General features: G+C 44.3%; 1 protein-coding gene and 1 long non-coding RNA gene across 2 annotated transcripts; both read left to right on the forward strand.

The window, feature by feature from the left end:
• The first annotated feature begins 206 nt into the window (after positions 1-206).
• Positions 207-3121, forward strand: LOC138787864 (uncharacterized). Its single transcript, XR_011362525.1, has 3 exons — positions 207-314; positions 1701-1955; positions 2861-3121. It is a non-coding gene; the product is annotated as an uncharacterized lncRNA (long non-coding RNA).
• A 143-nt stretch (positions 3122-3264) lies between these two features.
• Positions 3265-21773, forward strand: LOC138787862 (receptor-type tyrosine-protein phosphatase eta-like). The gene is made up of 19 exons (XM_069965131.1): positions 3265-3539; positions 4253-4507; positions 5275-5541; positions 8108-8383; positions 8810-9061; positions 9154-9420; positions 10145-10282; positions 10813-11014; positions 11264-11430; positions 12794-12875; positions 13707-13742; positions 15142-15229; positions 15940-16030; positions 16938-17011; positions 18612-18746; positions 19005-19124; positions 19221-19375; positions 20936-21071; positions 21464-21773. The coding sequence occupies exons 1-19, from the start codon at positions 3269-3271 to the stop codon at positions 21674-21676; spliced, it is 3225 nt and encodes a 1074-aa protein (XP_069821232.1). The 5' UTR covers positions 3265-3268; the 3' UTR covers positions 21677-21773.
• Positions 21774-22396: the final 623 nt, after the last annotated feature.

Here is a 22396-nt window from a genome sequence, read left to right on the forward strand (position 1 = left end):
AAGAGCAGAATACAAAATGAAAGCTGAGCTGTGATTGGTTGCTATGGGCACAAATCTGCCCCATTCTATCAGATAGGGAAACCCCTCCACTTCTCAACCAGCAGAGGTGATTGACAGCTATCCGCAGCCAATGGGAAGAGAGGGGTGTGGTGGAGTCTATGAGGAGATTGTGACTGGAATTTCTGTCAGATATGGAGAAAACTGATCTATGACAGGAAAATGGGGGCTGTGAGGGAGGATTGTGGGGATACAGAGAGGAGGGAGGCCGGGGGAGAGGAGAACTGCCGTAATATGGGAGGGCCCTGCTAATATAGGTGAGAAGGGAGGGAAGACGGGTATAAAGAAGCTTTATGAGGAAAAACATAGTATAAGGGTAGCTTCACACACACCGTATCACAGCAGATTTTATGCTCCGGATCCGCAGCAGATTTGATCAAAATAACTGAACACAGCATCAAATCTGCACCTTCAAATCCGTTGCGAGTATTTACCACCAGCCCCTTTAAAGGGGTACTCCAGCCTGGCTGTATTTTTCAGATATGGCCAGAGAGGGGGTGGTTATGGATGCCGGAGGTCACTTACCTCCTCGGTTCCAGTGCCGGGTCCCAGATCGCGGCGCCCTGAACCCCCGTCCAGCGGCCGCTTCCTGGCCTAAGCTGCCGCACGAGACGTAATGTCTCCAGATAGGTCAGCCATTCGGCGGCCGTAATGGATGAGCTGCCTCTTGTGCGGCAGCTCAGACCAGGAAGCGGCCGCTGGACGGGAGTACGGGGCACCGCGATCCAGGACCAGGGAGGTAAGTGACCTCCGGCATCCATAACCACCCCCTCCCCGGCCATATCTGAAAAATATGGCTGGGCCGGAGTACCCCTTTAACCCCGCCGCACGGCCCTGTGTGTAAGCTAATGTATGCTGCAGGCGGTGGTGGGTTAAAGGGGCCAGGTTACATACTCGCAGCGGGTATGTAACCCCATTGAAGTGACAGTACCAGGATTCGCAGAGGATTTCGCTGCAAACTCGCAGCGAGAAATTATCCGCTGCAAACCCATACATGTGCAGCTACCCTAAGGGTATGTTCACACGTACTGGATCGGCAGCAGATTTCATCTAAATGACTGAACATAGCATCAAATCTGCTGCGGATCCTGTACGTGTGAATGCACCCTAAGGGATGCGAGTCTGTCAGGTCCAGGCAGTTCACTGTCACTACATACTCGCAGCTGTCTGAACGACCGCTGCGTGTATGTAATTCTGCCGGCCCCTTAACCCCTTCGGCTGCCGCTGCGAGTATGTAGTGACAGTGAACTGCCAGGACCTGACAGACTCGCAGCGAGATTTACGCTGCAAGTCTGTACATGTGAACTGACCCTTAAAGTGCTTTTGTGTAAAAAAATTTTTCATTTTTTTTCTTCACGAAACAGTGCTGTATTTTCTCCTATAGACTCCCATTGCCTAACTGGTAGTTTTTCTAGCTTTTCGCATTTTAAAATTTTTATAGACATGTTTCTATGGCATTTTATTCCCTGGGTTTTTTTCAGATATCTCAAGTGATTCCAGGATTTCTATTGTACAATTGGAGACAAAGACAATAAAAAACATCAATATGACGATCGCACTTGACCGTGCGCTCCTCTCTATTTACTAACAATTCTGAAAATGTTAATGAAATATTCATCATGTGTCATTTTATTCTGTCACAGTTCCTGCACAAGTTTCCTCCATCTCGCTGAACAATTACCAGTCGGCTGATACTCTCGAAGTCACATGGACGAGTGCAGAAGGAATAGTGGATTATTATAACGTCAGTATAACAGGAGCCGTCAGTAACACAATACAGACTACTACTACCCAGATGACTGTCCCAGGATTACTACCAGGCAGAGAATATAGCGTCACTGTACAGACAGTCAGTGGGAGCTGCAGCCAGACATCTGCTCCAGTGACAGAGGCCACATGTGAGTATCGATTTCTCCCTTGAAGTGTCTGAGAGGCTCCCAGAAAAAGTGACGACCTCCCAGATGAGCTTTCAAGTTTGTTAGGTGGGATTTACTACATTTTTTGCACGCTACATTCGGGACGCCAAACAGCATTGTTCCTCCACAGTATAGGCTCCAGCACATCTCTTACCATCTTTTAGTTAAAGGGGATCTGTCTGATGTAATTCAGGTTCCAACCTGCCGACACTGTTAGATAGCTGTTAGGACAAGGGGACGCATGGTACCTTTCATATATCCGTCTGAGCTTCCAGAAGGTAGAGACATGCTTTTATTCTCTGGTACAAAGAGTCAAAGAGGTTTTGCCAAGTTTCTGGATAGCTGCAGCTGGAACACCTCCTCTCTCCTCCCTCCTTGCTTGATTGACACCTAGAAGCTGAGTTCCAAGCAGGGCCAGGTATAGGAGAGGGAGCGAAGAGCGTAGGAGTGCATGGCATCACATCCTAGCTGCTTTTACTGAGTGTGAACATACCCTTACAGCTTGCTACACTTCTGAAGCTTGGGAGAGCCTCTTTGACGCTCCACACTATAGTAGTGCAGACGGATATATGAAAAGAAACGTGTCTCCTTGACCTAACATCTATCTAACAGTTTTGGCAATTTGGAACCTGAATTGCAGCTGACAGATTCCCTTTAGCTAGTTGTTTAGTCTTATTTATTGGTGATTCCCAGAAGAAACCACCTCCAGGAAAGCAGCCTAATCTATATAGGCTCTTCCTCAGCATAGGCTCTATTGCTGCTGCCCGGGCATAATAGTATCCTCCCTCGTTACAGTCATCAACTTTCTTACATCCTAGAATCATACGTATCCTGCTTATAGTCTACATTTTATGTGTTATATGTCTATTGTCTTATGGTTTCCACAGGTCCAACGCCACCAGACGGACTAACCATCGATGTAGTAGAAGCTCAAAGTCTAACGTTATCTTGGTTGGAGCCAGTAAATATGAACGATGTGATGAAGTCTTATGAAATAATTTTCCAGGATTCTTCAGGCGCTTTGACTGTGACAAGTAACACAACAAGCGTCACCCTCCAGAACCTGATATCTGGGACCAACTACTCCATATCTGTGGTCACAGTCGGAGTCCGGGGATATCGGAGCTCACCGCTCACCACATCTGTCTATACAAGTAGGTTTATATCAGACAGTGGGGTTGCACTATGCAAATTCCTTAAGAGCCAATCAGGGATCATTGGTATCTTCTGTACCTATATATGAACATTGGTCAATGAGTGATGTATTTCTGTAATTTTACTATATTACAGAGCCAATGTTGGTGAACTCTCTCCAGATCAGTGATATAACCCCATCTTCTGTGTCCCTGACGTGGAGTAACCCTGATGAGTACCAGACGTCTTACAGCTACAGAGTCCAGACCAATGTCTCCTCATCATCCTCACTGATCAGTAATACAATAGTGACAAGTGAATTAGCCACAATATCGGGTCTGATCCCAGGAGAGACATATACATTCATGGTATATACAAGAGCTGCCGATGGCCTCACTGAGTCAGACCCCGTGTCACTCTCTACCTGCACAGGTGAGGACACAGTCAAACGTTCTCTCTATATTTCTGCCTATTTCATTATAAATGAAAGTCACCACACTTTGTAAATACTGATGCCACACAGTGTACCTATCTTTTCAAAATATTTTTATATACCTGCATCTTTTTGTTATAGGGTACTCCAGTGAAATGTATTTTCTTTCAAATCAACTGGTGTCAGAAAGTTATACAGAATTGTAATTTACTTCTATTTAAAAGTCTCAGTTCTTCCAGTACTTATCAGCTGCAGTATGTCCTGCAGGAAGTGGTGTATTCTTTCAGTTCTGACGCAGTCTGACACTCTCTGTTGCCACCTCTGCCCATGTCAGGAACTATCCAGAGCAGGAGAGGTTTTGTTTGTCAGCTGTACCCACATAGGATGTCCTTTTCCTTAATTCTCTGGCCAAAGAACATACTCCTCTCTGCTATGCTAAGAACTAGTGCAGGGGAAGTTGTGCTGCACTGTACAGGCTGGCAGTGTGCTGGAGATCATTTACACAATACTATAGATGGTATGATATGAGAGAAGGTGTTTTTAGTACACTCAGGTTACACTATACACTGAGCTGCTACTATTGCTGCTGAAGGGAGGAAAGGGGAGGTTACACTGCACTCTATGGACATATAGTAATAGATGCACTGGTATCATACACCATAGGGACGGCATCCCTGAGCTTTAATGTAATATTTACTATTTGTCATTTTAGTTCCTGGACTAGTTTCCTCCATCTCACTAAACAATTACAATTCATCTGATACTCTTGGCATCTCATGGATGAGCGCAGAAGGAATAGTGGATCATTATAACGTCAGTATAACAGGAGCCGTCAGTAACACAATACAGACTACTACTACGGAGGTGACTGTCCCAGGATTACTACCAGGCAGAGAATATAGCGTCACTGTACAGACAGTCAGTGGGAGCTGCAGCCAGACATCTGCTCCAGTGACAGAGGCCACATGTGAGTATCAGAAACTCTTTTGAAGTAAAAAAACATTTCACCATAACCATGCCTGCAAATTCAGTTCACCGTCCCTCAGGATTGGGGATCCAACCAGTGTTGCATAAGGATTAGTGATGAACGAATAGTGAAATATTCGAATATTCGATATTCGTACGAATATCTCCTGAATAGTCGATCCCATTAAGGTCTATGGGAACAAGTATTCGATTATTGAAAAACATCTATTCGACCACTTGGAGGTAAAAACCGGAAGCTGGGGCATTTGAACACTTATTGAATATTTATTGAATATTCAGCGAACTATTCGATAATATTTGATAGATCGAATACCTTACTATTCGATCGAATATCTATTCGATCGAACAGTATTCACTCATCAGTAATAAGGATTTTACCTGGAGACAAGCCAAACTCTCCCTTACATCACTTATAACAGATCAGTGTGGGCTTCCCTCTGCTGGCTAGAGACACTGCCGCACACTATTGTCTCTCAACACTATAAGCTCCAGCACAACTCTTATCATCCTCTAGTTAACAATCAATTTAATCTCGTTTATTTGTGATTTGTGTAAAGAAAGAAACCCCCTTTGGGAAAGCCGAGGCTCTTACATACTTAATACATAGTCTCTTCCTCAACCCTAGAGCTGCTGCCCGGATGTAATAATATCCTCACTCAACTTTGTTACATCCTAGAATCATATATATATCCTGCTTATAGTCTACATTTTAAGTGTTATAAGTCTATTGTCTTATGGTTCCCACAGGTCCAACGCCACCAGACGGACTAACCTTCCATGTAATAGAAGCTCAAAGCCTGACAGTATCTTGGTTGGAGCCAGTAAATATGAATGATGTGATGAAGTCTTATGAAATTATTTTCGAGAATTCTTCAGGCGCTTGGACTGTAACAAGTAACACAATCAATGTCACCCTCCAAAACCTGATATCTGGGACTAACTACTCCATATCTGTGGTCACAGTTGGAGTCTGGGGGTATCGGAGCTCACCGCTCACCACATCTGTCTATACAAGTAGGTTTATATCAGACACGTGGGAAATTGTACATTGTATTAACGCCAAAAGAAAGTGAGCCATGTGCATAGACTAATCCAAATGACCTTGCAACAATGGTGGATTCCTTGGCGCTCAAACCTCCAGGCACAGTCACTCCACTTCAATCAAGAGGCAGAGATTTCCAGTATTCTTGCCAACCAGATGGGTTCTTTATTGCTATGCATTTTCAAGGGTTAACCACCCTCTTCATCAGGCAAGGGTGGTTAACCCTTGAAACGCGTAGCAATAAAGAACACATCTGGTTGGCAAGAATACTGGAAATCTCTGCCTCTTGATTGAAGTGGAGTGACTGTGCTTGGAGGTTTGAGCGCCAAGGAATCCACCATTGTTACAAGGTCATTTGGATTTCGGTCCCGATCCCAAATCCAGGGATATCGGAAGGTGGAAGGCAGCAGCCCTCCTTATATACCTACAAGCCTACATTAGAGTCGTGCCTAATACGTACGACCTAACCAGGTAAGTGTGCATTGGTGTGAATTTACACATACACATCTCACAGGGTTAATCCGCCTGCACATGCAGCACCACTGTGTTTCCTTTTTTTCTTTTTATGTACAATGTGCATAGACTAGTTATAGATTTATATTGAAAGGAAACCCATAGAGAGTTGGTCACTTGGATATCTTTCCACTGTCCAATTCCCTCTCAAGCCTGAAAGAGTCATTCCTTTGTTCTAGTTGAAGGAGCCTAGCTAGAAAAGTGTGAGCTAATAAGGAGCAGTGTGGCTCCACTTCTCTAGTTTAGGCCTGAAGCCCACCCTGTGTACTCTTGGAGCCACAACCCTGCAAAGTCTACAAAATTACTCAAGTATACGGTACCAGTGTACAACTAAGGGGGATATAACGGTACCAATAGACAAGAGGAAGACACTTCCAAGCCACCTAGCTGAGAGAGGTAAAATCTACAGCTACTGAGGAAAAGCATGACAAGTGCCGCATTACATTTTAGGACCTTTTGGGTTTTAAGTCGGGCCTAGTAAATGAGATAGCCTAACCTCAAATGTCTGCATTCTACAGCTTTGGGTATTACAGAGCATCAATGAATACTGCAAGTGCCAGGAAAACCTCCAGGAGTGAAGCAACCCAACAGTGAACAGCAGGGCCGGCTCCAGGTTTTTGCAGGCCCTTGGGCGACAGAGCCTCAGCAGGCCCCTAATCCATTCACTATGCACATCCATTCATCCACACACTATATCACTTGAGACACAACTAACATACACAAACACACATTACTGACACAGACATTGACTGACACTGACTGGCACACAATGACCCACACTGAGTGACTGACTGACATAGACACTGACTAACTGACAGTCACTGACACACTCACATACTACCACGCAGCACTTACAGCTCAGTCTTCTCCCTCTTCCTCTCTGTCTGTTTGCTCTCTACACTGTGAGGTTGAGGACCTTCGGGTCATGTGATCAGGTCCTTCACCCTTTTCTGACACTGTGCAGGATTCTGGTAGGTCCTGCTCCTTCTCTGTCTTCTGATGTTCAACCTGTTCAACCTGACCTAAAGTCAGCAGGCTGAACATTAGAACACCGGGCCCCTTTCCCTCTCTGGGCCCCTAGAGGAGCTGTGAGCCCCGGCACTTGCCCATGTAAGCCCTGTGCTGATGCCATCCCTGGTGAACAGTCAACAGATTGTGGTTTCCTAAACTTTTCAAGGAATGCAGCCAAAGGAAGAAAGGGGCCCCCCCTGACACCTCAGTATCATTTCACAATGCTCCCCTACTTTGGTTATCTGCTTACTTATAAGACTATGAGTTGACCTTTATTGACTGAGAATAAAGGCCCTATTCCACGGAATGAATGTCGCTCGTATTCGGCCGATATCGGCCGCTACGAACGACAATCGTCCCGTGGAATAGAGTGCAACGATCAGCCGACATCGTTCATGTCGGCTGACCATTGCAGTTGCTTTTTTTTCAACATGTTGAAAAACAAGCGACTGATACAGCAATGATCTGCTGCCGTCGCTCCGTTGAATAGGAGCATCGGCAGCAGACGCTGCTATATCCTATGGGCTGCCCGGACGATCAGCGATCCTCCGAGCAGCTCCCCCCCCGCAGCTCCCAGCCGCCCCCTCCCGCACTCACCCGCTCGCTGCAGCCGCGTTGAATAGCGGCGGCAGCGAGCGGGGAACAAGGAGCAAACGAGCGCTGAGAGTGCTCGTTTGTTCCTCTTAACGACCGGTGGAATAGGGGCATTAGTAAAGAAAGAGACTGTCTCTGTTTGGTTCTGTCTGTTGTGTCTGGTGTTGTCTTTCTGCACATCAGCACAGCAACCCAAGTTGTACCCCATCAATGAAGCCCCCAACTTCAGACCAGCCTAAGGATTGTGGGAGACCTGCTGGACCCCATGGGGGTCATGGGGTGCAAGTGGCGTTCCTTTTTGGCCGCACACTGCAGGTCCTATTCTAAGCCAATAGGGTTCATCAAGGACAGCTGGTATCTGCTCGCTCTACAATGTATTTGCCTATGTATGAACTCTTCCATGTTTTTACTATATTTTAGAGCCGATGTCGGTGAAATCTCTGCAGATCAGTCATGTGACTTCATCTTCTGTGTCCCTGACGTGGGGTAAACCTGATGAGTATCAGACGTCTTACAGCTACAGAGTCCAGACCAATGTCTCCTCATCATCCTCACTGATCAGTAATACAATAGTGTCCAATGAAGCAGCTACAATATTGTATCTGACCCCAGGAGAAACATATACATTCATGGTATATACAAGAGCTGCCAATGGCCTCACTAAATCAGACCCGGTGTCACTATCTACCTGCACAGGTGAGGATGATCGTCTGTTATTGTTTCATTATCAATCCCGAGCCCATACTCTAAGCCAGAGGTAGGGAACCTTGGCCTTCCAGCTGCTGTAAAACTATAACTCCCATCATGCATGGACAGCCAAAGCTAAAGCTTTTGCTGTCCATGCATGATGGGAGTTGTAGTTTTGCAACAACTGGAGAGCCAAGGTTCCTACCACTGCTATAAGCAATAAGGCATTTAGTAACTCTCCAGTTTCCCATTCACTTACATATTACACTAGAATCTAACTTTTATCAGTCCCAGTGGACGACCCTCCAATGTTTGATTTTAGGAAAAACAAGATAACAGGACTAGTTATGTACAATGTATCAGTCTGGAGTCCAGGCTGTAGAGCTCACAGAGTATTGTCACATCCATTTATTTGTGTATGTATGTTCCTTTCAGTTCCTGAGAGCATCGCTGTAAAACTGAACAATTCCCAGTCGGTTAATACTCTCGGAGTCACATGGACGAATTCCGGAGGAAAAGTGGATTATTATAACGTCAGTATAACAGGAGCCGTCAGTAACACAATACAGACTACTACTACGGAGGTGACTGTCCCAGGATTACTACCAGGCAGAGAATATAGCGTCACTGTTCAGACAGTCAGTGGGAGCTGCAGCCAGACATCTGCTCCAGTGACAGAGGCCACATGTGAGTATTAGGGGGGACTATACCGTATACGTTTGTTTTTTTTAAATCATTTACATGTTTATTTTTATATGTATTTTGTCGTCCTTACACAGATCCCCTGAATGTAGACAAGATCAACTTTAACACAATAGGAACGGATGCTATATCATTATCTTTGGGAGAACCGGCATCTATGAACAATGTGAAAAAGTCCTATACTATAACTTATGGGACTTCTTCAGACGCTTGGACAGTGCTAAGTACCACAGCAAGTGCCACCCTCCAGAACCTGATATCTGGGACCAACTACTCCATATCTGTGGTCACAGTCGGAGTCCGGGGGTATGAGAGCTCACCGCTCACCACATCTGTCTATACAAGTAGGTTATCTTTTCTTTCCACAAGAATTAGGCAGGGGCTATGCGGTGGCCCCAATACAGGTTGCTGCATTGGTCTCCTTGAATTGTGCTACATGGCAACTAATTTAAAGGGGTTATTCAGCGCTACCAAAACCTGGCCACTAGAGATGAGCGATCCTCGAGCATGCTAGAGTCGATCCGAACCCGAACGTTCGGCATTTGATTAGCGGCGGCTGCTGAAGTTGGATAAAGCCCTAAGGCTATGTGGAAATCATGGATATAGTCATTGGCTGTATCCATGTTTTCCAGACAACCTTAGAGCTTTATCCAAGTACAGCAGCCACCGCTAATCAAATGCAGAACGCTCGGGTTCGGATGGACTCGAACCCGAACCCAGTTCGCTCATCTCTAATGGCCACTTTCCCCCCTCTCTTGTCTCCAGGTCAGGTGTGGTTTGCAATTAAGCTCCATTTACTTCAATGGAACTGAGTTTGAAACTCTACCCAATCTGGAGACAAGAGAGGGGGAAAAGTGGCCATGTTTTTGTAGCACTGGATAACCCCTTTAAGGGAAAGGGACGCAGGTTGTTGCAAAAAACACAACTTGACTGTACCGTGTGACTACACCGATATGAAGTAAAATAGTCAAGTAAGCAAAGAAAATAATAATTTTAAGGCTTCTTTAAATGTGAAATATGAGTCATTCTCAGATGAGTGAGCTTATTACATCCATTATCTTTTTACAGGTCTGCCAGATCAACCTATCAACATTCAGGCCAGTATGTCCGTATCCAATGGTTTAATGGACATCACCTTTCCACCATTTGATAGTTCAAGTGGACCCATGGTGGCTTATGCCGTCATAATAACAACAGAGATAAATGGTAGGAGCTAGATTCGCTATTCACTTTGAGTACCTATATAACAGGGACGCCAAAATAAAAAAATTGGACAAAGTCGCGGGAAAACTTTGATATTTACTGACATGTGTGTGGAGCCTTACTGGCACTGTTACAGTGGTGTGAGATCCTGGTGGCATTCAGCATTCTTAGCACTGTCTTGTGTCTGCCCCATAATATAGTTGCCCCCCACGCAGTAGTAAACAGTAGGCAATCCCATTATAGTGCCGCACATGGTAGTCAGCCCCTTCCAATAGTGTCTCTTGTGGTAGTCAGCCCCCTCCAAAATTGCCACACATGGTAGTCAGTCCCCTCCAATAGTGCCACACATGGTAGTCAGTCCAATCCAATAGTGTCTCTCATGGTAGTCAGTCCCCTCCAATAGTGCCACAGATGGTAGTCAGCCCCCTCCAATAGTGCCACACATGGTAGTCAGCCCCCTCCAATAGTGCCACACATGGTAGTCAGCCCCCTCCAATATCTTATACATCTAAACTCTGGATGTCTCTTTGTAGGTGACCGTCCACCTTGGGGGATTTTATCTAAAACATACGATGACTTTAATAACGGACTGACCAACACCTATGTCACCTGTATTATCGAGCAAAGCACGGCAGTGAGATCTGAGCGCGCCAGTGATATCAGTGTTCATGTGGGCGATGGGACCAAGACTCGTTCTTATGTCAATGGAGCTCTGGACCCCAAGTTACAGTACAGGTAATCTAAAGGATGGCAGGGGATAAGTCTACACCTCACCTGATAGTAATAAATTAGTACATTTCATGCAGACATGAGTTGTTGTTGTAGGGTATGCTGAGGCCCTAATGTATGAAGGATACCAAAAGGCCACATAAGACAAGAGCAAGATATAGCATGTGAAGCTTGACGGACAGGACTCAATAAATGTGTGTCCCCCATGCTTAGTGACTTTTTTAGACAACACTATAATAATCTTCTTATTTTCAGGGTTAGCATCGCTGGATTTAATGACGTCACTTATGACCCAAACACCGACACCATCACTGAAGAACAGTCCCTGGTATCCTACACACAATACACAGGATCTGTCTCCTTAACAACTACAAGTGCCACCACTACAGTCTCCAGTGTGAGACCAGGACCCTCTTACATAGGTATAGTACACATATTCTTATCTGTTACTTATCTATTATTCTTATATATTACTGTGGTTTCCAAGACATCATTTTTTACTGCAGTAGATGAAAACACTTACATTCCTGAGAGTCCTGCTCTCAGCTGAGAAGTGATACAACTGTATACAGTGCAGACAATGCTCTGTGAGCTCTACAGCCTGGACTCCAGACTGATACATTGTACATAGCTAGTCCTGCTCTCAACTGTATCCAGTGCAGACAATGCTCTGTGAGCTCTACAGCGTGGACTCCAGACTGGTACATTGTACATAGCTAGTCCTGCTCTCAGCTGTATCCAGTGTAGACAATGCTCTCTGAGCTCCAGACTGATACATTGTACATAGCTAGTCCTGCTCCCAGCTGTATCCAATGTAGACAATGCTCTGTGAGCTCCAGACTGATACATTGTACATAGCTAGTCCTGCTCTCAGCTGTATCCAGTGTAGACAATGCTCTGTGAACTCTTCAGACTGATACATTGTACATAGCTAGTCCTGCTCTCAGCTCTTTCCACTGTAGACAATGCTCTGTGAACTCTTCAGACTGATACATTGTAGCAAACTGCCAGAAAGATTTCTGCTGCTGCTATGTTTAGCTTACAAAGCATTTAAAGGGGTTATCCAGCGCTACAAAAACATGGCCACTTTTCCCCCTCTCTGTCTCCAGGTCAGGTGTGATTTGCAATTAAAGGGGTTATCCAGCGCTACAAAAACATGGCCACTTTCCCCCTACTGTTGTCTCCAGTTTGGGTGGGGTTTTGAAACTCAGTTCCATTGAAGTAAATGGAGCTTAATTGCAAACTGCACCTGAACTGGAGACAACAGTAGGGGGAAAAGTGGCCATGTTTTTGTAGCGCTGGATAACCCCTTTAAGCTCCATTTACGTCAATGGAACTGAGTTTCAAACCCCATCCAATCTGGAGACAAGAGTGGGGCAAAAGTGGCCATGTTTTTGAAGCGCTGGCTAACCCCTTTAAGCATATACATGATTGCTGCTCTGGATGTGAACAAGGATAAGAAATTGAAACAGAAAGCATAGTGGAAAGTTGTGTAACAGGAGAAATGGAGCCACTTTTATTGCTGTTCTGTTAAACAAAATAACAGAAACCGCGATGGAACCTGATGGGTGGTATCGTATCAGTCATGTAACAGATCTTTCCAGTAGAAAAATAAACCATTCTGTATGTGTGAACAGAGCCTAATGCTCGGAATAGAGAATATCTATGACAGCAGAACAGTAAAGGAACATTTGCCATAAGCTTCATGCTTTTAATGGTTCGATCTTTCCATACAGGCATATAGCAGTATACATACATGTTCATTACTGTATATTTTTCTTTTAGGTGCCATAATAGGAGGCGTCATTGGAGGCGTTGTTGTCCTCTCTGTACTCATTGGTGTCGGATTCTGGTTGTGTCGAAGGAGGTAAAACAAGATAACTTTTTCTATAAGGGTTTAGAGCAGGGATGGGGAACCTTTGGCCCTTCAGTTGTTGCAAAACTACAATTCCCATCATGCTTGGACAGCCAAAGCTAAAGCTTTGGCTATCCAGGCATGATGGGAATTGTAGTTTTGCAACAGCTGGATAAACGAAGATTCCCAATTCCTGGTTTAGAGAATGAGACACGTGTCACCTAGAGCTTATGAATGATTACATGAACGTGAGGAACCCAAGTGAAGTTACTGCTATAAACCAGGAAAGTGCTCCTGATGGACCCTGTTACATGCCACATAGCAATGTGAAGCAGTGTCATTCTATTGATGGGGCAAGTCACATAAAAACACCAACAATATTATAAAGAATCTCTTTTAAGTAATTTTTTTTACAATCCATTAAAGGGGTACTCCGGGCTGGGGTCATTTTTATTGTACGGCCGGGGAGGGGGTGGATATAGTAGGCGCCGGTCACTTACCTCCCCGGTTTCAGCGTCGGGTCCCAGATCACGCCGTCCCGTTCTCCGGTTCAGCTGACGCTTCCTGGTCTGAGCTGCGGCTTGAGACGTGACTTCTCAAGGCAGCTCAGCCATTTAGGGGTGGTAGCGAGGTCCCATCTCGCCCGCTAAATGGCTGAGCTGCCTTGAGATGTCACGTCTCAAGCCGCAGCTCAGACCAGGAAGCGGCAGCTGGATGGGAGAACGGGGCGGCCCGATTCGGGACCCGGCACTGGGACTAGGCAGGTAAGTGACCTGCGTACAATAAAAATACCCCTGGCCCGGAGTACCCCATTAATATGTTATATTCTATTTTTCATTACAGGCAGAAAGAAATGTTTTCCTGTGTTTTGGAAAGTAGGTATGTATTGTGAGACCATAAAATAAGACATTAATAAAATGGAATAGGTCCAAAGATAAGCTATAAAACAGAAGCAGTATTTCAAGAATAGAAAAGGTTTTACAATGAAGAGGGGGAAAAAACATACTCACCTGCCCTGATCCTCTCAAAACTGCTACTCTGATTGCTTCACCCTCACGTCATGATCAGGGGTCACACCAGCCTCCTTCCCCTCATCTTGGAAGCTCCAAGGTTCTATCATTCTCTAATAAGAAGAGATGCAGTGGAGCTCCATGGACCTTGCACACTGCCTTTATATATACATGGAAGCGCCAACTAGTTTCAGAGAGGATAAAAATCTTGTCTCCATTTCTGATGATAACTGTGGCTGTAAGATCTTACAGTCCTCCATATCCAGATGGATCGAAGAAAGGCTGCAGCCTCCATCTTTATTAGAGGTTTACTTCCTCGGGTCTCATTATAGATCTTTACTCGAACATCTATTAGTTGCTGTAGAACAGATGTGTAGTGCTGCCTCCTGGTCCACTCCAAACACTTTCATAACACAGACTTTATGACAGATTGTTGGAGTAGACTTTTGCATTAAGAGTTTCTCCAGGAAATTCTCCTTGTGACATTCCCATGTTGTGCTGCTGTAAGGGACGTAAGGGGAGTTTTTGATTTACCACATAAGAGCCAGTTCACAGTAAGTAAATTTGGCAGAATTCCGTGGCAGAGGTCTCCACCGCGGAATCCCGCCTGCCTCAGTGTCCCGCAGTGTCTGTATGGGAGAGCCCATGTGGCTCCGCTTCCTCCCCTTTCCGCTCAAAGAATTGACATGTCAATTCTTGGAGCGGAAGGCGAAGGAGAGTGGAAGCACGTGAGCCCTCCCATAGTCTCCGTTTGACACTGAGACAGGCGGGATTCTGTGATGGAGAGCTCCGCCACGGAATTCCGCTAAATGCGAACTGGCTCTAAATCTGTTTTCTTCTGAGGGATTTTTACACAGGCCGAAAATGTTCCCCTTTTCACAACCCCCCATGCTCTTTAATCCCATCAACAGCCCAGGACTCCTATTTTATCCTTTAAATCACAGGTGTCAAACCTACATCCCTCCAGCTGTTGCAAAACTACAATCACCATCATGCTTGGACAGCCAATAGCTTTGGCTTTGGCAGTCAAGGCATGATGGGAATTGTAGTTTTGCAACATCTGAAGGGCAGCGAGTTTGACACCCCTGCTCTAAACAACCTGCATATAAAAGTTGTGAAGTTTAGAGGTCCAGATCCGGTCATGGAAAATTCCATCTCTCCTACCAGCCCTCCAAGTGAAGACTACTCCATATTGTGCTGCAGAAGGGACTATGGGAAACTATGGGATTTATAGTACATACTAAATGGAAACTTTTTTCTTTTTCCAGAAACTACACTACTAAGAATGAGAACTATGAGGCTTTGTTTGAAAAACTGCAAGCGGATAACAACAAAGGCTTCATCTTGGAGTTTGATGTAGGTAATGAAACAATTGGGCAATACTTCGCTTGTTCTTCTTATCCTGATACTGCAATATTTTACAAATGGTCATAAGGTCATAACCAAGATGGACAGACATTCTGGTGTTTCCCAGTACTATTATTGTGACCGTAATGTTTGAGACCTGCAGCATTGTACCATTTCCCGGACATCAGATGTGAACTTGTCACTGAAACTATTGTCATGTCACAGTGACATGGTAAAAAGCTTTGATCAGCCACGGTCTTGGTGTTAAGGCCAAACTGAAATGGGGAGAAGCACTGGGCTAGGCACTTCTCTCTCCATCTCACAGCTTTGTACAGGAGATAGGCTCTATAGAAAGTGTATGGATCCATCTTGCAGCAAAAAGGGGAGACATGGGCTCGAACACCCAGACCCTCGGGATCCAAACTTTTGGCACATTTCTCTGACATGTCCAAAAAAAAAATATATATAACCAGAATTTATTGTTCTGGTAATATAACATGTTAGAAGAAATATTCCCACGCTCCTTTCACATCAGTGATTTTTCCTTAATTTGATATAGGTTTTTGTGACAGTAAAAAGAGTGTTATCCATGTTGCACAGAGGCTAACCTGGTTCTTTTTAATTGCTTTTATATATATATATATATATATATATATATATATATATATATATGTTTTATTAGTATAGATAATATTTGTCTTGTATGTTTTTATTATTAGAGCCTGCAGTCTGTAGGTGCTTTACAGTCAAGGTCTGTCTCTCTTAAGGCCGCCAATGCAGGGAAGAACCGTAAGGATGCAACTTATCCATGTAAGTCTTTATATATATATATATATATATATATCCATATTACAGACCCATATGTCCATATTACAGACACATATGTCCATATTACAGACCCATACACATTACATGGCCCCTTCATACGGCATGCCACGATTTCCTTATTTTAACAAGGTGGCATCCTTTAGGTCTAGACCAGGGATGTGGAACCTTCAGTCCTCCAGCTATTGCAAAACTACAATTCCTATCATGACTAAAGAGCCTAGACAGTGCCATGTGCAATTAAAGGAGTTAATTAAAGTCCTGCAAAACCAAAAACTACAGTGGCAGCAGGGAGTGGAGGGAACATTATAAATCTATACTTACCTGTCCCCGTGCCCCCACAGTGTCGCATTACTGCCCCTGGCCTCCTCCAGCTCTCCCTCCTGCAATGTCACGACTCGGCTGATGGATTGCCCGCTTAGACAGTCAGTGACTAGGGCGAAGCACTACTGCAGTGACTAACTGGGTGAGCGGGAAATCTATCAGCTGGGTTGTGTATTTTCCCCTTTTGCCGTGAGGAGAAAATGGTGGTGTTTAGACAGCTGTGGGGGCACGGGGACAGGTAAGTATACATTCTTTATTACAGTCCCCCACCCCCCTGCCTGCACTGTAGTTTTCTTTTATTTCATAGGACTTCTCCTTTAAGTAAATCACGAGAGAGACATATAACAGGAGCTGATAGGTCCTCTACAATGTAGAAAACCTTTTACCATTTAGAATATTTATTAATGCTAATTTGTATCTGTAAAAATTATCATAATTATTATTGCTATTAATATCAGTATTGTAAATAGTATTTTTTATGTTATTATTATCACCATTGTAGTTTTTTACTATTATCATGTACAGGTTTTATCTTTTTTTGATCTTTTGTCTCTTATTTTTATAATAGATGATAAATCTCGAGTTAAGTTGTCAACCTTGGAAAACTCCTCCGATGGTTATATCAACGCCAATTATATTCCTGTAAGTCACATTCTTGAGAATGGATGGTGGAGATGATTTTATTGTACTACTTTTTCATAGATGATATCAGAGCTTATGTCTATACTTTAACTTTTATAGCGAATAATACAAGTGGGTATGATGGATATTGAAGGGGTTATCCAGGATTAGAAATAACAAAGCTGTCGTCTTGCAAAAGTAGTACCCCCCATGTTCTCGAGTAGTGTGTAATATTACAACTCGGCTCCAGTCGCGTCAATGGATTTGAGCTGTAATACCACAAACAAACTAAGGACGAGAGTAGAGCTGTTTGTAGAAGAAAGTGGTCATGTTTTTTTAAGCCTGGATAACCCCTTTAAAGGGGAACTCCAGATAAGAAAAACTTCTATTAAAAGTACATTAAAAGCTATATAGATGTGTCTATACATTGTATTACCCTACCTGTACGGTTCTGCCACACTGGTATCTGATAGAAATCCAGGAAGTGAAGAAAAATGGCCTTTGTGCCAATCCACATTGTCTCCTGCTCCTTCTGCTATCCCCCCCTTAGGAGACAAATCTTCCATGCCTCTGTCTCACATTGTGTGTGTTTGCTGAGCTCAGGTTGATGATACAGACAGGGGGCAGGGCAGGGGCGTAACTAGAAATGGCTGGGCCCCATAGCAAACTTTTGATTGGGCCCCCCCCGACTGACCACTAAACGGTCAAGTGAAGCCATAACTACATAACTGCTAGCTCTGGTCAGGAGTGCTTGCAGTTAAAGGGACATTTGCAAAACCCAGGAGACCAGCAGGGCCACCCGGTGCTGCAAATGATGACGGCTCAGGGGGCCCAGTGTATTGCAGGAGCAGGCCATGGGGCCCCCCTGATGCAGCCGGGCTGGATCCCCCAATCCCCTGAGTGATCCACCATCTCTGTCTGGCCAGAAGCAGGCGCATTAATTTTACTGATTGTAATGGGTGGGGGCTGTGATGGTCAGCTGAGGGAAAGCATTGCATTCTGGGAAATGCTAAACCAGGAAAGACAGAAACACAATACAGAGCAAAACCCTCCAAACAAATGGATTTTTGGTAGTTTCAAAACTGGGATAGACAGGTAAGTAATGTGTTATGCTTCTGCAGAAGTTTCATTTTTATTAACCTCTACCTGGAGTTCCCCTTTAAGGTCAGGGCTACACAACAACTTTGTCACATTTTGACAAAGCATCTAATGACTATTAATTTGGTAGCACAACATATGTGGTCGCATTTCAACTTGCAACATAGTAAGTATGTGAGGAGACTGTTAACGGAGTATACTGTACCTGCTTCGGCTTGCTTTGGGAGTTCCTGGCTGGTCGCCCCGCTCAGCCAATCAGTGCGCTGCGGATCCGCCCTGTGTGTTTGTACCCTAAAGCAGGCAAAGTGGAACCCCCGCTGCGGACTCCGCTCAGAATCCCACCTGCCTCAGTTTTTCAATGTAATGTGTTGTTTACCTCCGCTCTACGCTTATAGAATTGACACCTTATAGCTACAATCATGAACATAAATGACTCCATAATGTTATAAAAACACAACTTTCCACTTCATTTTTCATCATTTTCCTACAAATTTACCATTTATTTTCCCTTTACCATCTCCAGGGATGCAAATCAGAGAAAGAGTTTATTGCCGCTCAGCATCCATTACCGGGGACCATCAGAGACTTCTGGCACATGATCTGGGAGAAGCGCATCACCACTATTGTAATGCTGTCACATCACCTAGAGAATTACAGGGTACAGTCATACATCTGCATTCTGACATCTGAATTATTAATATTTTAGGTCAGGAAATTTATTTATTTGGACAAACTTATTGCAACTAATTCTTTTTGTTGCTTCAGTGCATTTTAAATGGGAAATTAAGAAAACGAGTGCAGACCTATGTGTCTCCATGCTAACAGAGACCAAACAGACATTGTCTAGTGTCATCTTGTAGTCATACCAAAGTAGGGGACAATGTGTACCGCCTGCTCTCACTTGGATGTATTCTAGGTGAAAGAGGAGGAATACTGGCCAAAAACAGAAGCCAAATCATTTGGCAACATCATAGCGACTTTCATTTCCGAACAAATCCACAATGACTGGACTATCAGAGACATTATGGTGACAAATGTAAGTAAACAATATACTGATGTAGCAGTAGTTAGCGTGTTATGACGTGGTCCGTATAGGTTGTATATGCCATGTTTTTTTCCGTCTTCGTCTCAGAGTAAAGAAAGTCGCCAAGTCCGGCAGTTCCATTTCACAGAATGGCACGAGAGCTGTGATATGGATGAACGAGTCGCTCTAATACAGTTTGTCCATACGGTTCGGAAATACAGAAAAGAAAATTCTTCAAACAGTCCCACCCTGGTCCATTGCAGGTAGGAGGAATAAGAGGGAAAACTTTATCTGCTTAAAGAGGTGGAATCTGCACAAGTTGTTCTCTTTCAGGCCTCCATAGATGAGGAGGAATAAAACAAGAAAAACTACAGAGGGAGAAAGAAGTAGGAGGGGCATGACTAAATGATAGCTCTATAGCTGCTAAAAATGGCTGTAATTCAAATACAGTGGTATCTTGGTGTAAGAGTAACTTGGATTGAGAGCATTTTGCAAGAAGAGCTCACAGTTTTTCTAAATTGTAACTTGGTTTAAGAGCATTGCTTTGGTTTAAGAGCTCCCTCTACTGGGTGGGAGGGGATTGGGGAGGGGCATGGCCTCCATAGCGGGGTCTAAAGCATTGTACTCTGACCCAGGAAGTGTCCCTCACCTTCCAAATCATAGCAGATCCATGCTGGGGCTTACATCAGGGGACAGGACTGTGGAGGTAATCTCCCCATAGCTGTAATCCCTCTCTCCCCAGAGTGCTGCATGTATGTGCCCACATCTGCCCTGCTCATTCCTTTATGCTCCCTGCAGTCTGTCAGCCCTTGTGTTTCACATCCTCTCCATTCCTGCTATAATGTGCCTGCACTCACACTCAGCTATACACACTGCTGCTATAATGTGCTTGAACTCACACTCAGCTATACACACTGCTGCTATAATGTGCCTGAACTCACACTCAGCTATACGCACTGCTGCTGCTATAATGTGCCTGCACTAACACTCAGATATACACACTGCTGCTATATTGTGCCTGCACTCACACTCAGCTATACACACTGCTGCTATAATGTGCCTGCACTCACACTCAGCTATACACACTGCTGCTATAATATGCCTGCACTTACACTCAGCTTTACACACTGCTGCTATAATGTGCCTGCACTCACACTTAGCTATACACACTGTTGCTGCTATAATGTGCCTGCACTAACACTCAGCTATACACACTGCTGCTATAATGTGCCTGCACTTACACTCAGCTTTACACACTGCTGCTATAATGTGCCTGCACTTACACTCAGCTATACACACTGCTGCTATAATGTGCCTGCACTCACACTTAGCTATACACACTGTTGCTGCTATAATGTGCCTGCACTAACACTCAGCTATACACTCTGCTGCTATAATGTGCCTGCACTCACACTCGGCTATACACACTGCTGCTATAATGTGCCTTCACTTACACTCAGCTATACACACTGCTGCTATAATGTGCCTGCACTCACATTCGGCTATACACACTGCTGCTATAATGTGCCTGCACTCAGGAACCAATTGTCTGCATATCAGTGATTTCTTGTGGGAAAATTTGCTTTGGTTTAAGAGTAGATTTGAATTACAAGCACTGTCTGAAACAAATTATGCTCGTAATCCAAGGCACCACTGTAATTCCCAGGCCTAGCCACACTAGTAAAAGAAGGTCAGGTACATACCTATCTGGTGTAGGAAGCACAGAAAACTGGGATAAGAAAGATTTACAAAAGTAATCCCTGACATAAGATATGTTGTTGTATGTATCCCTTTTGTAATACAGTACATGACTTCTTCTCTAGGACCGGCACTGGGAGATCCGGAGTCTTCATCGCTCTTAATTGTGTTATTGATCAGCTGGAAAGTAATGAAAAGGTGGATGTTTATGGCACGGTCTATAAAATGCATTTACACCGACCCCTGATGCTGCAAACGATGGTGAGTGTCAGGGGCCTTTTACAAGGCAGTCGGGTCGCTGTATCGTTTTTGTGGCCATTAAAAGGATCTTTAGTGTTATTTCTACTATATAGGAAATTCTAGACTGGGATCTGTCCACTTAAAGGGTTTGTCTGACTATTAACACATATTCCCTGTCCACTGTATAGAGATAAGTGTAAGATCAAGTCTTGTCGGAGTTGAGTGATAGTCAGGCGTAGATAGCTGAGCACTGTACTCTGATATCCCTGCAGCTTCCATAGCCAATGAATAGAGTAGCAGTCTCCAAATGTGAACACCACTTAGATTCAACAAGAGACTCTGGACTCTTTAACTCATGCTGCCCATGGTTGTGATTTAATATTCACCAATTATATATGTGCCCCCCCCTGTAGGTCCAGTACATATTCCTGCACCGCTGCACACTGGACATAGTCAGAGGACAAAAAGATCTGCGCTCCAGCTATTACTACCAGAACGCCAATGCAGAAGTATTATACGAAGAGATCCCCTTCACAGACTGGACCAAACCACAAGTCCCGGTGGGAGAGGAGTCCTATGAACAGGCACTTTCTGTCTTAGAACCAGATTATGTTGTCGTACTGTAAGATTATATGTATAAAATAAAAGATTTGTTATATGATGTACAATATAAACTTTTCATATAGATTTTAGGTATGTAATATATAGTGTACAATAAAATCCTTGCCAATGTCTTTATTATTCTGTGTTGCAATGCTCATATACTGTACATCACAGTGTTCTCTCGTAATGCTGATAGGGTTGTATGAAAACGAAAAGGAGCTCATCCTACTCTATAAACAGCACGTTTTACCTCTGTGTTACAGCTCTCGCCCACCCACCGGTGGCCAGGACTGGAGATGACTCCCCCTAGATTCAGCAGTCAGTGAAGACTGGTGGACCTAGGTGGTTAGATACTGCCCAATTGTCCCATGTGTCCTTCAAAAAATGATCAAGTAAGGATGAGTGGTTAAGAAGACTGCCCAAAGCCTAGTGAGAGCCATTAGGCCTGCCATCTTAATACTCTGTGATAAAAGGTGTGCTAACAGAGCGGCAGATCATAGTACACAACAATATGGTATTACCAGTGGCGTAGCTAGCATGGAGGCAGACCACACAGCTGCTATGGGGCCCGGGAGGCCCTTTAGCAAAGCACGACCTGCCTTCATAGTAACAGCCACAGCCCTTCCCCGATACTGACAGCTTAAGCTTATTCCTACACTTCGGAGGTTACAGAACATGAAGGCGCACAGTGGACTGTATTTAAATCTTCATGGGAAGGTACCGATACAGCTGCGGGGCTGTAT

The sequence above is a fragment of the Dendropsophus ebraccatus genome, chromosome 4 (assembly GCF_027789765.1).
Source record: "Dendropsophus ebraccatus isolate aDenEbr1 chromosome 4, aDenEbr1.pat, whole genome shotgun sequence".
NCBI classification, from domain to species: Eukaryota; Metazoa; Chordata; class Amphibia; order Anura; family Hylidae; genus Dendropsophus; species Dendropsophus ebraccatus.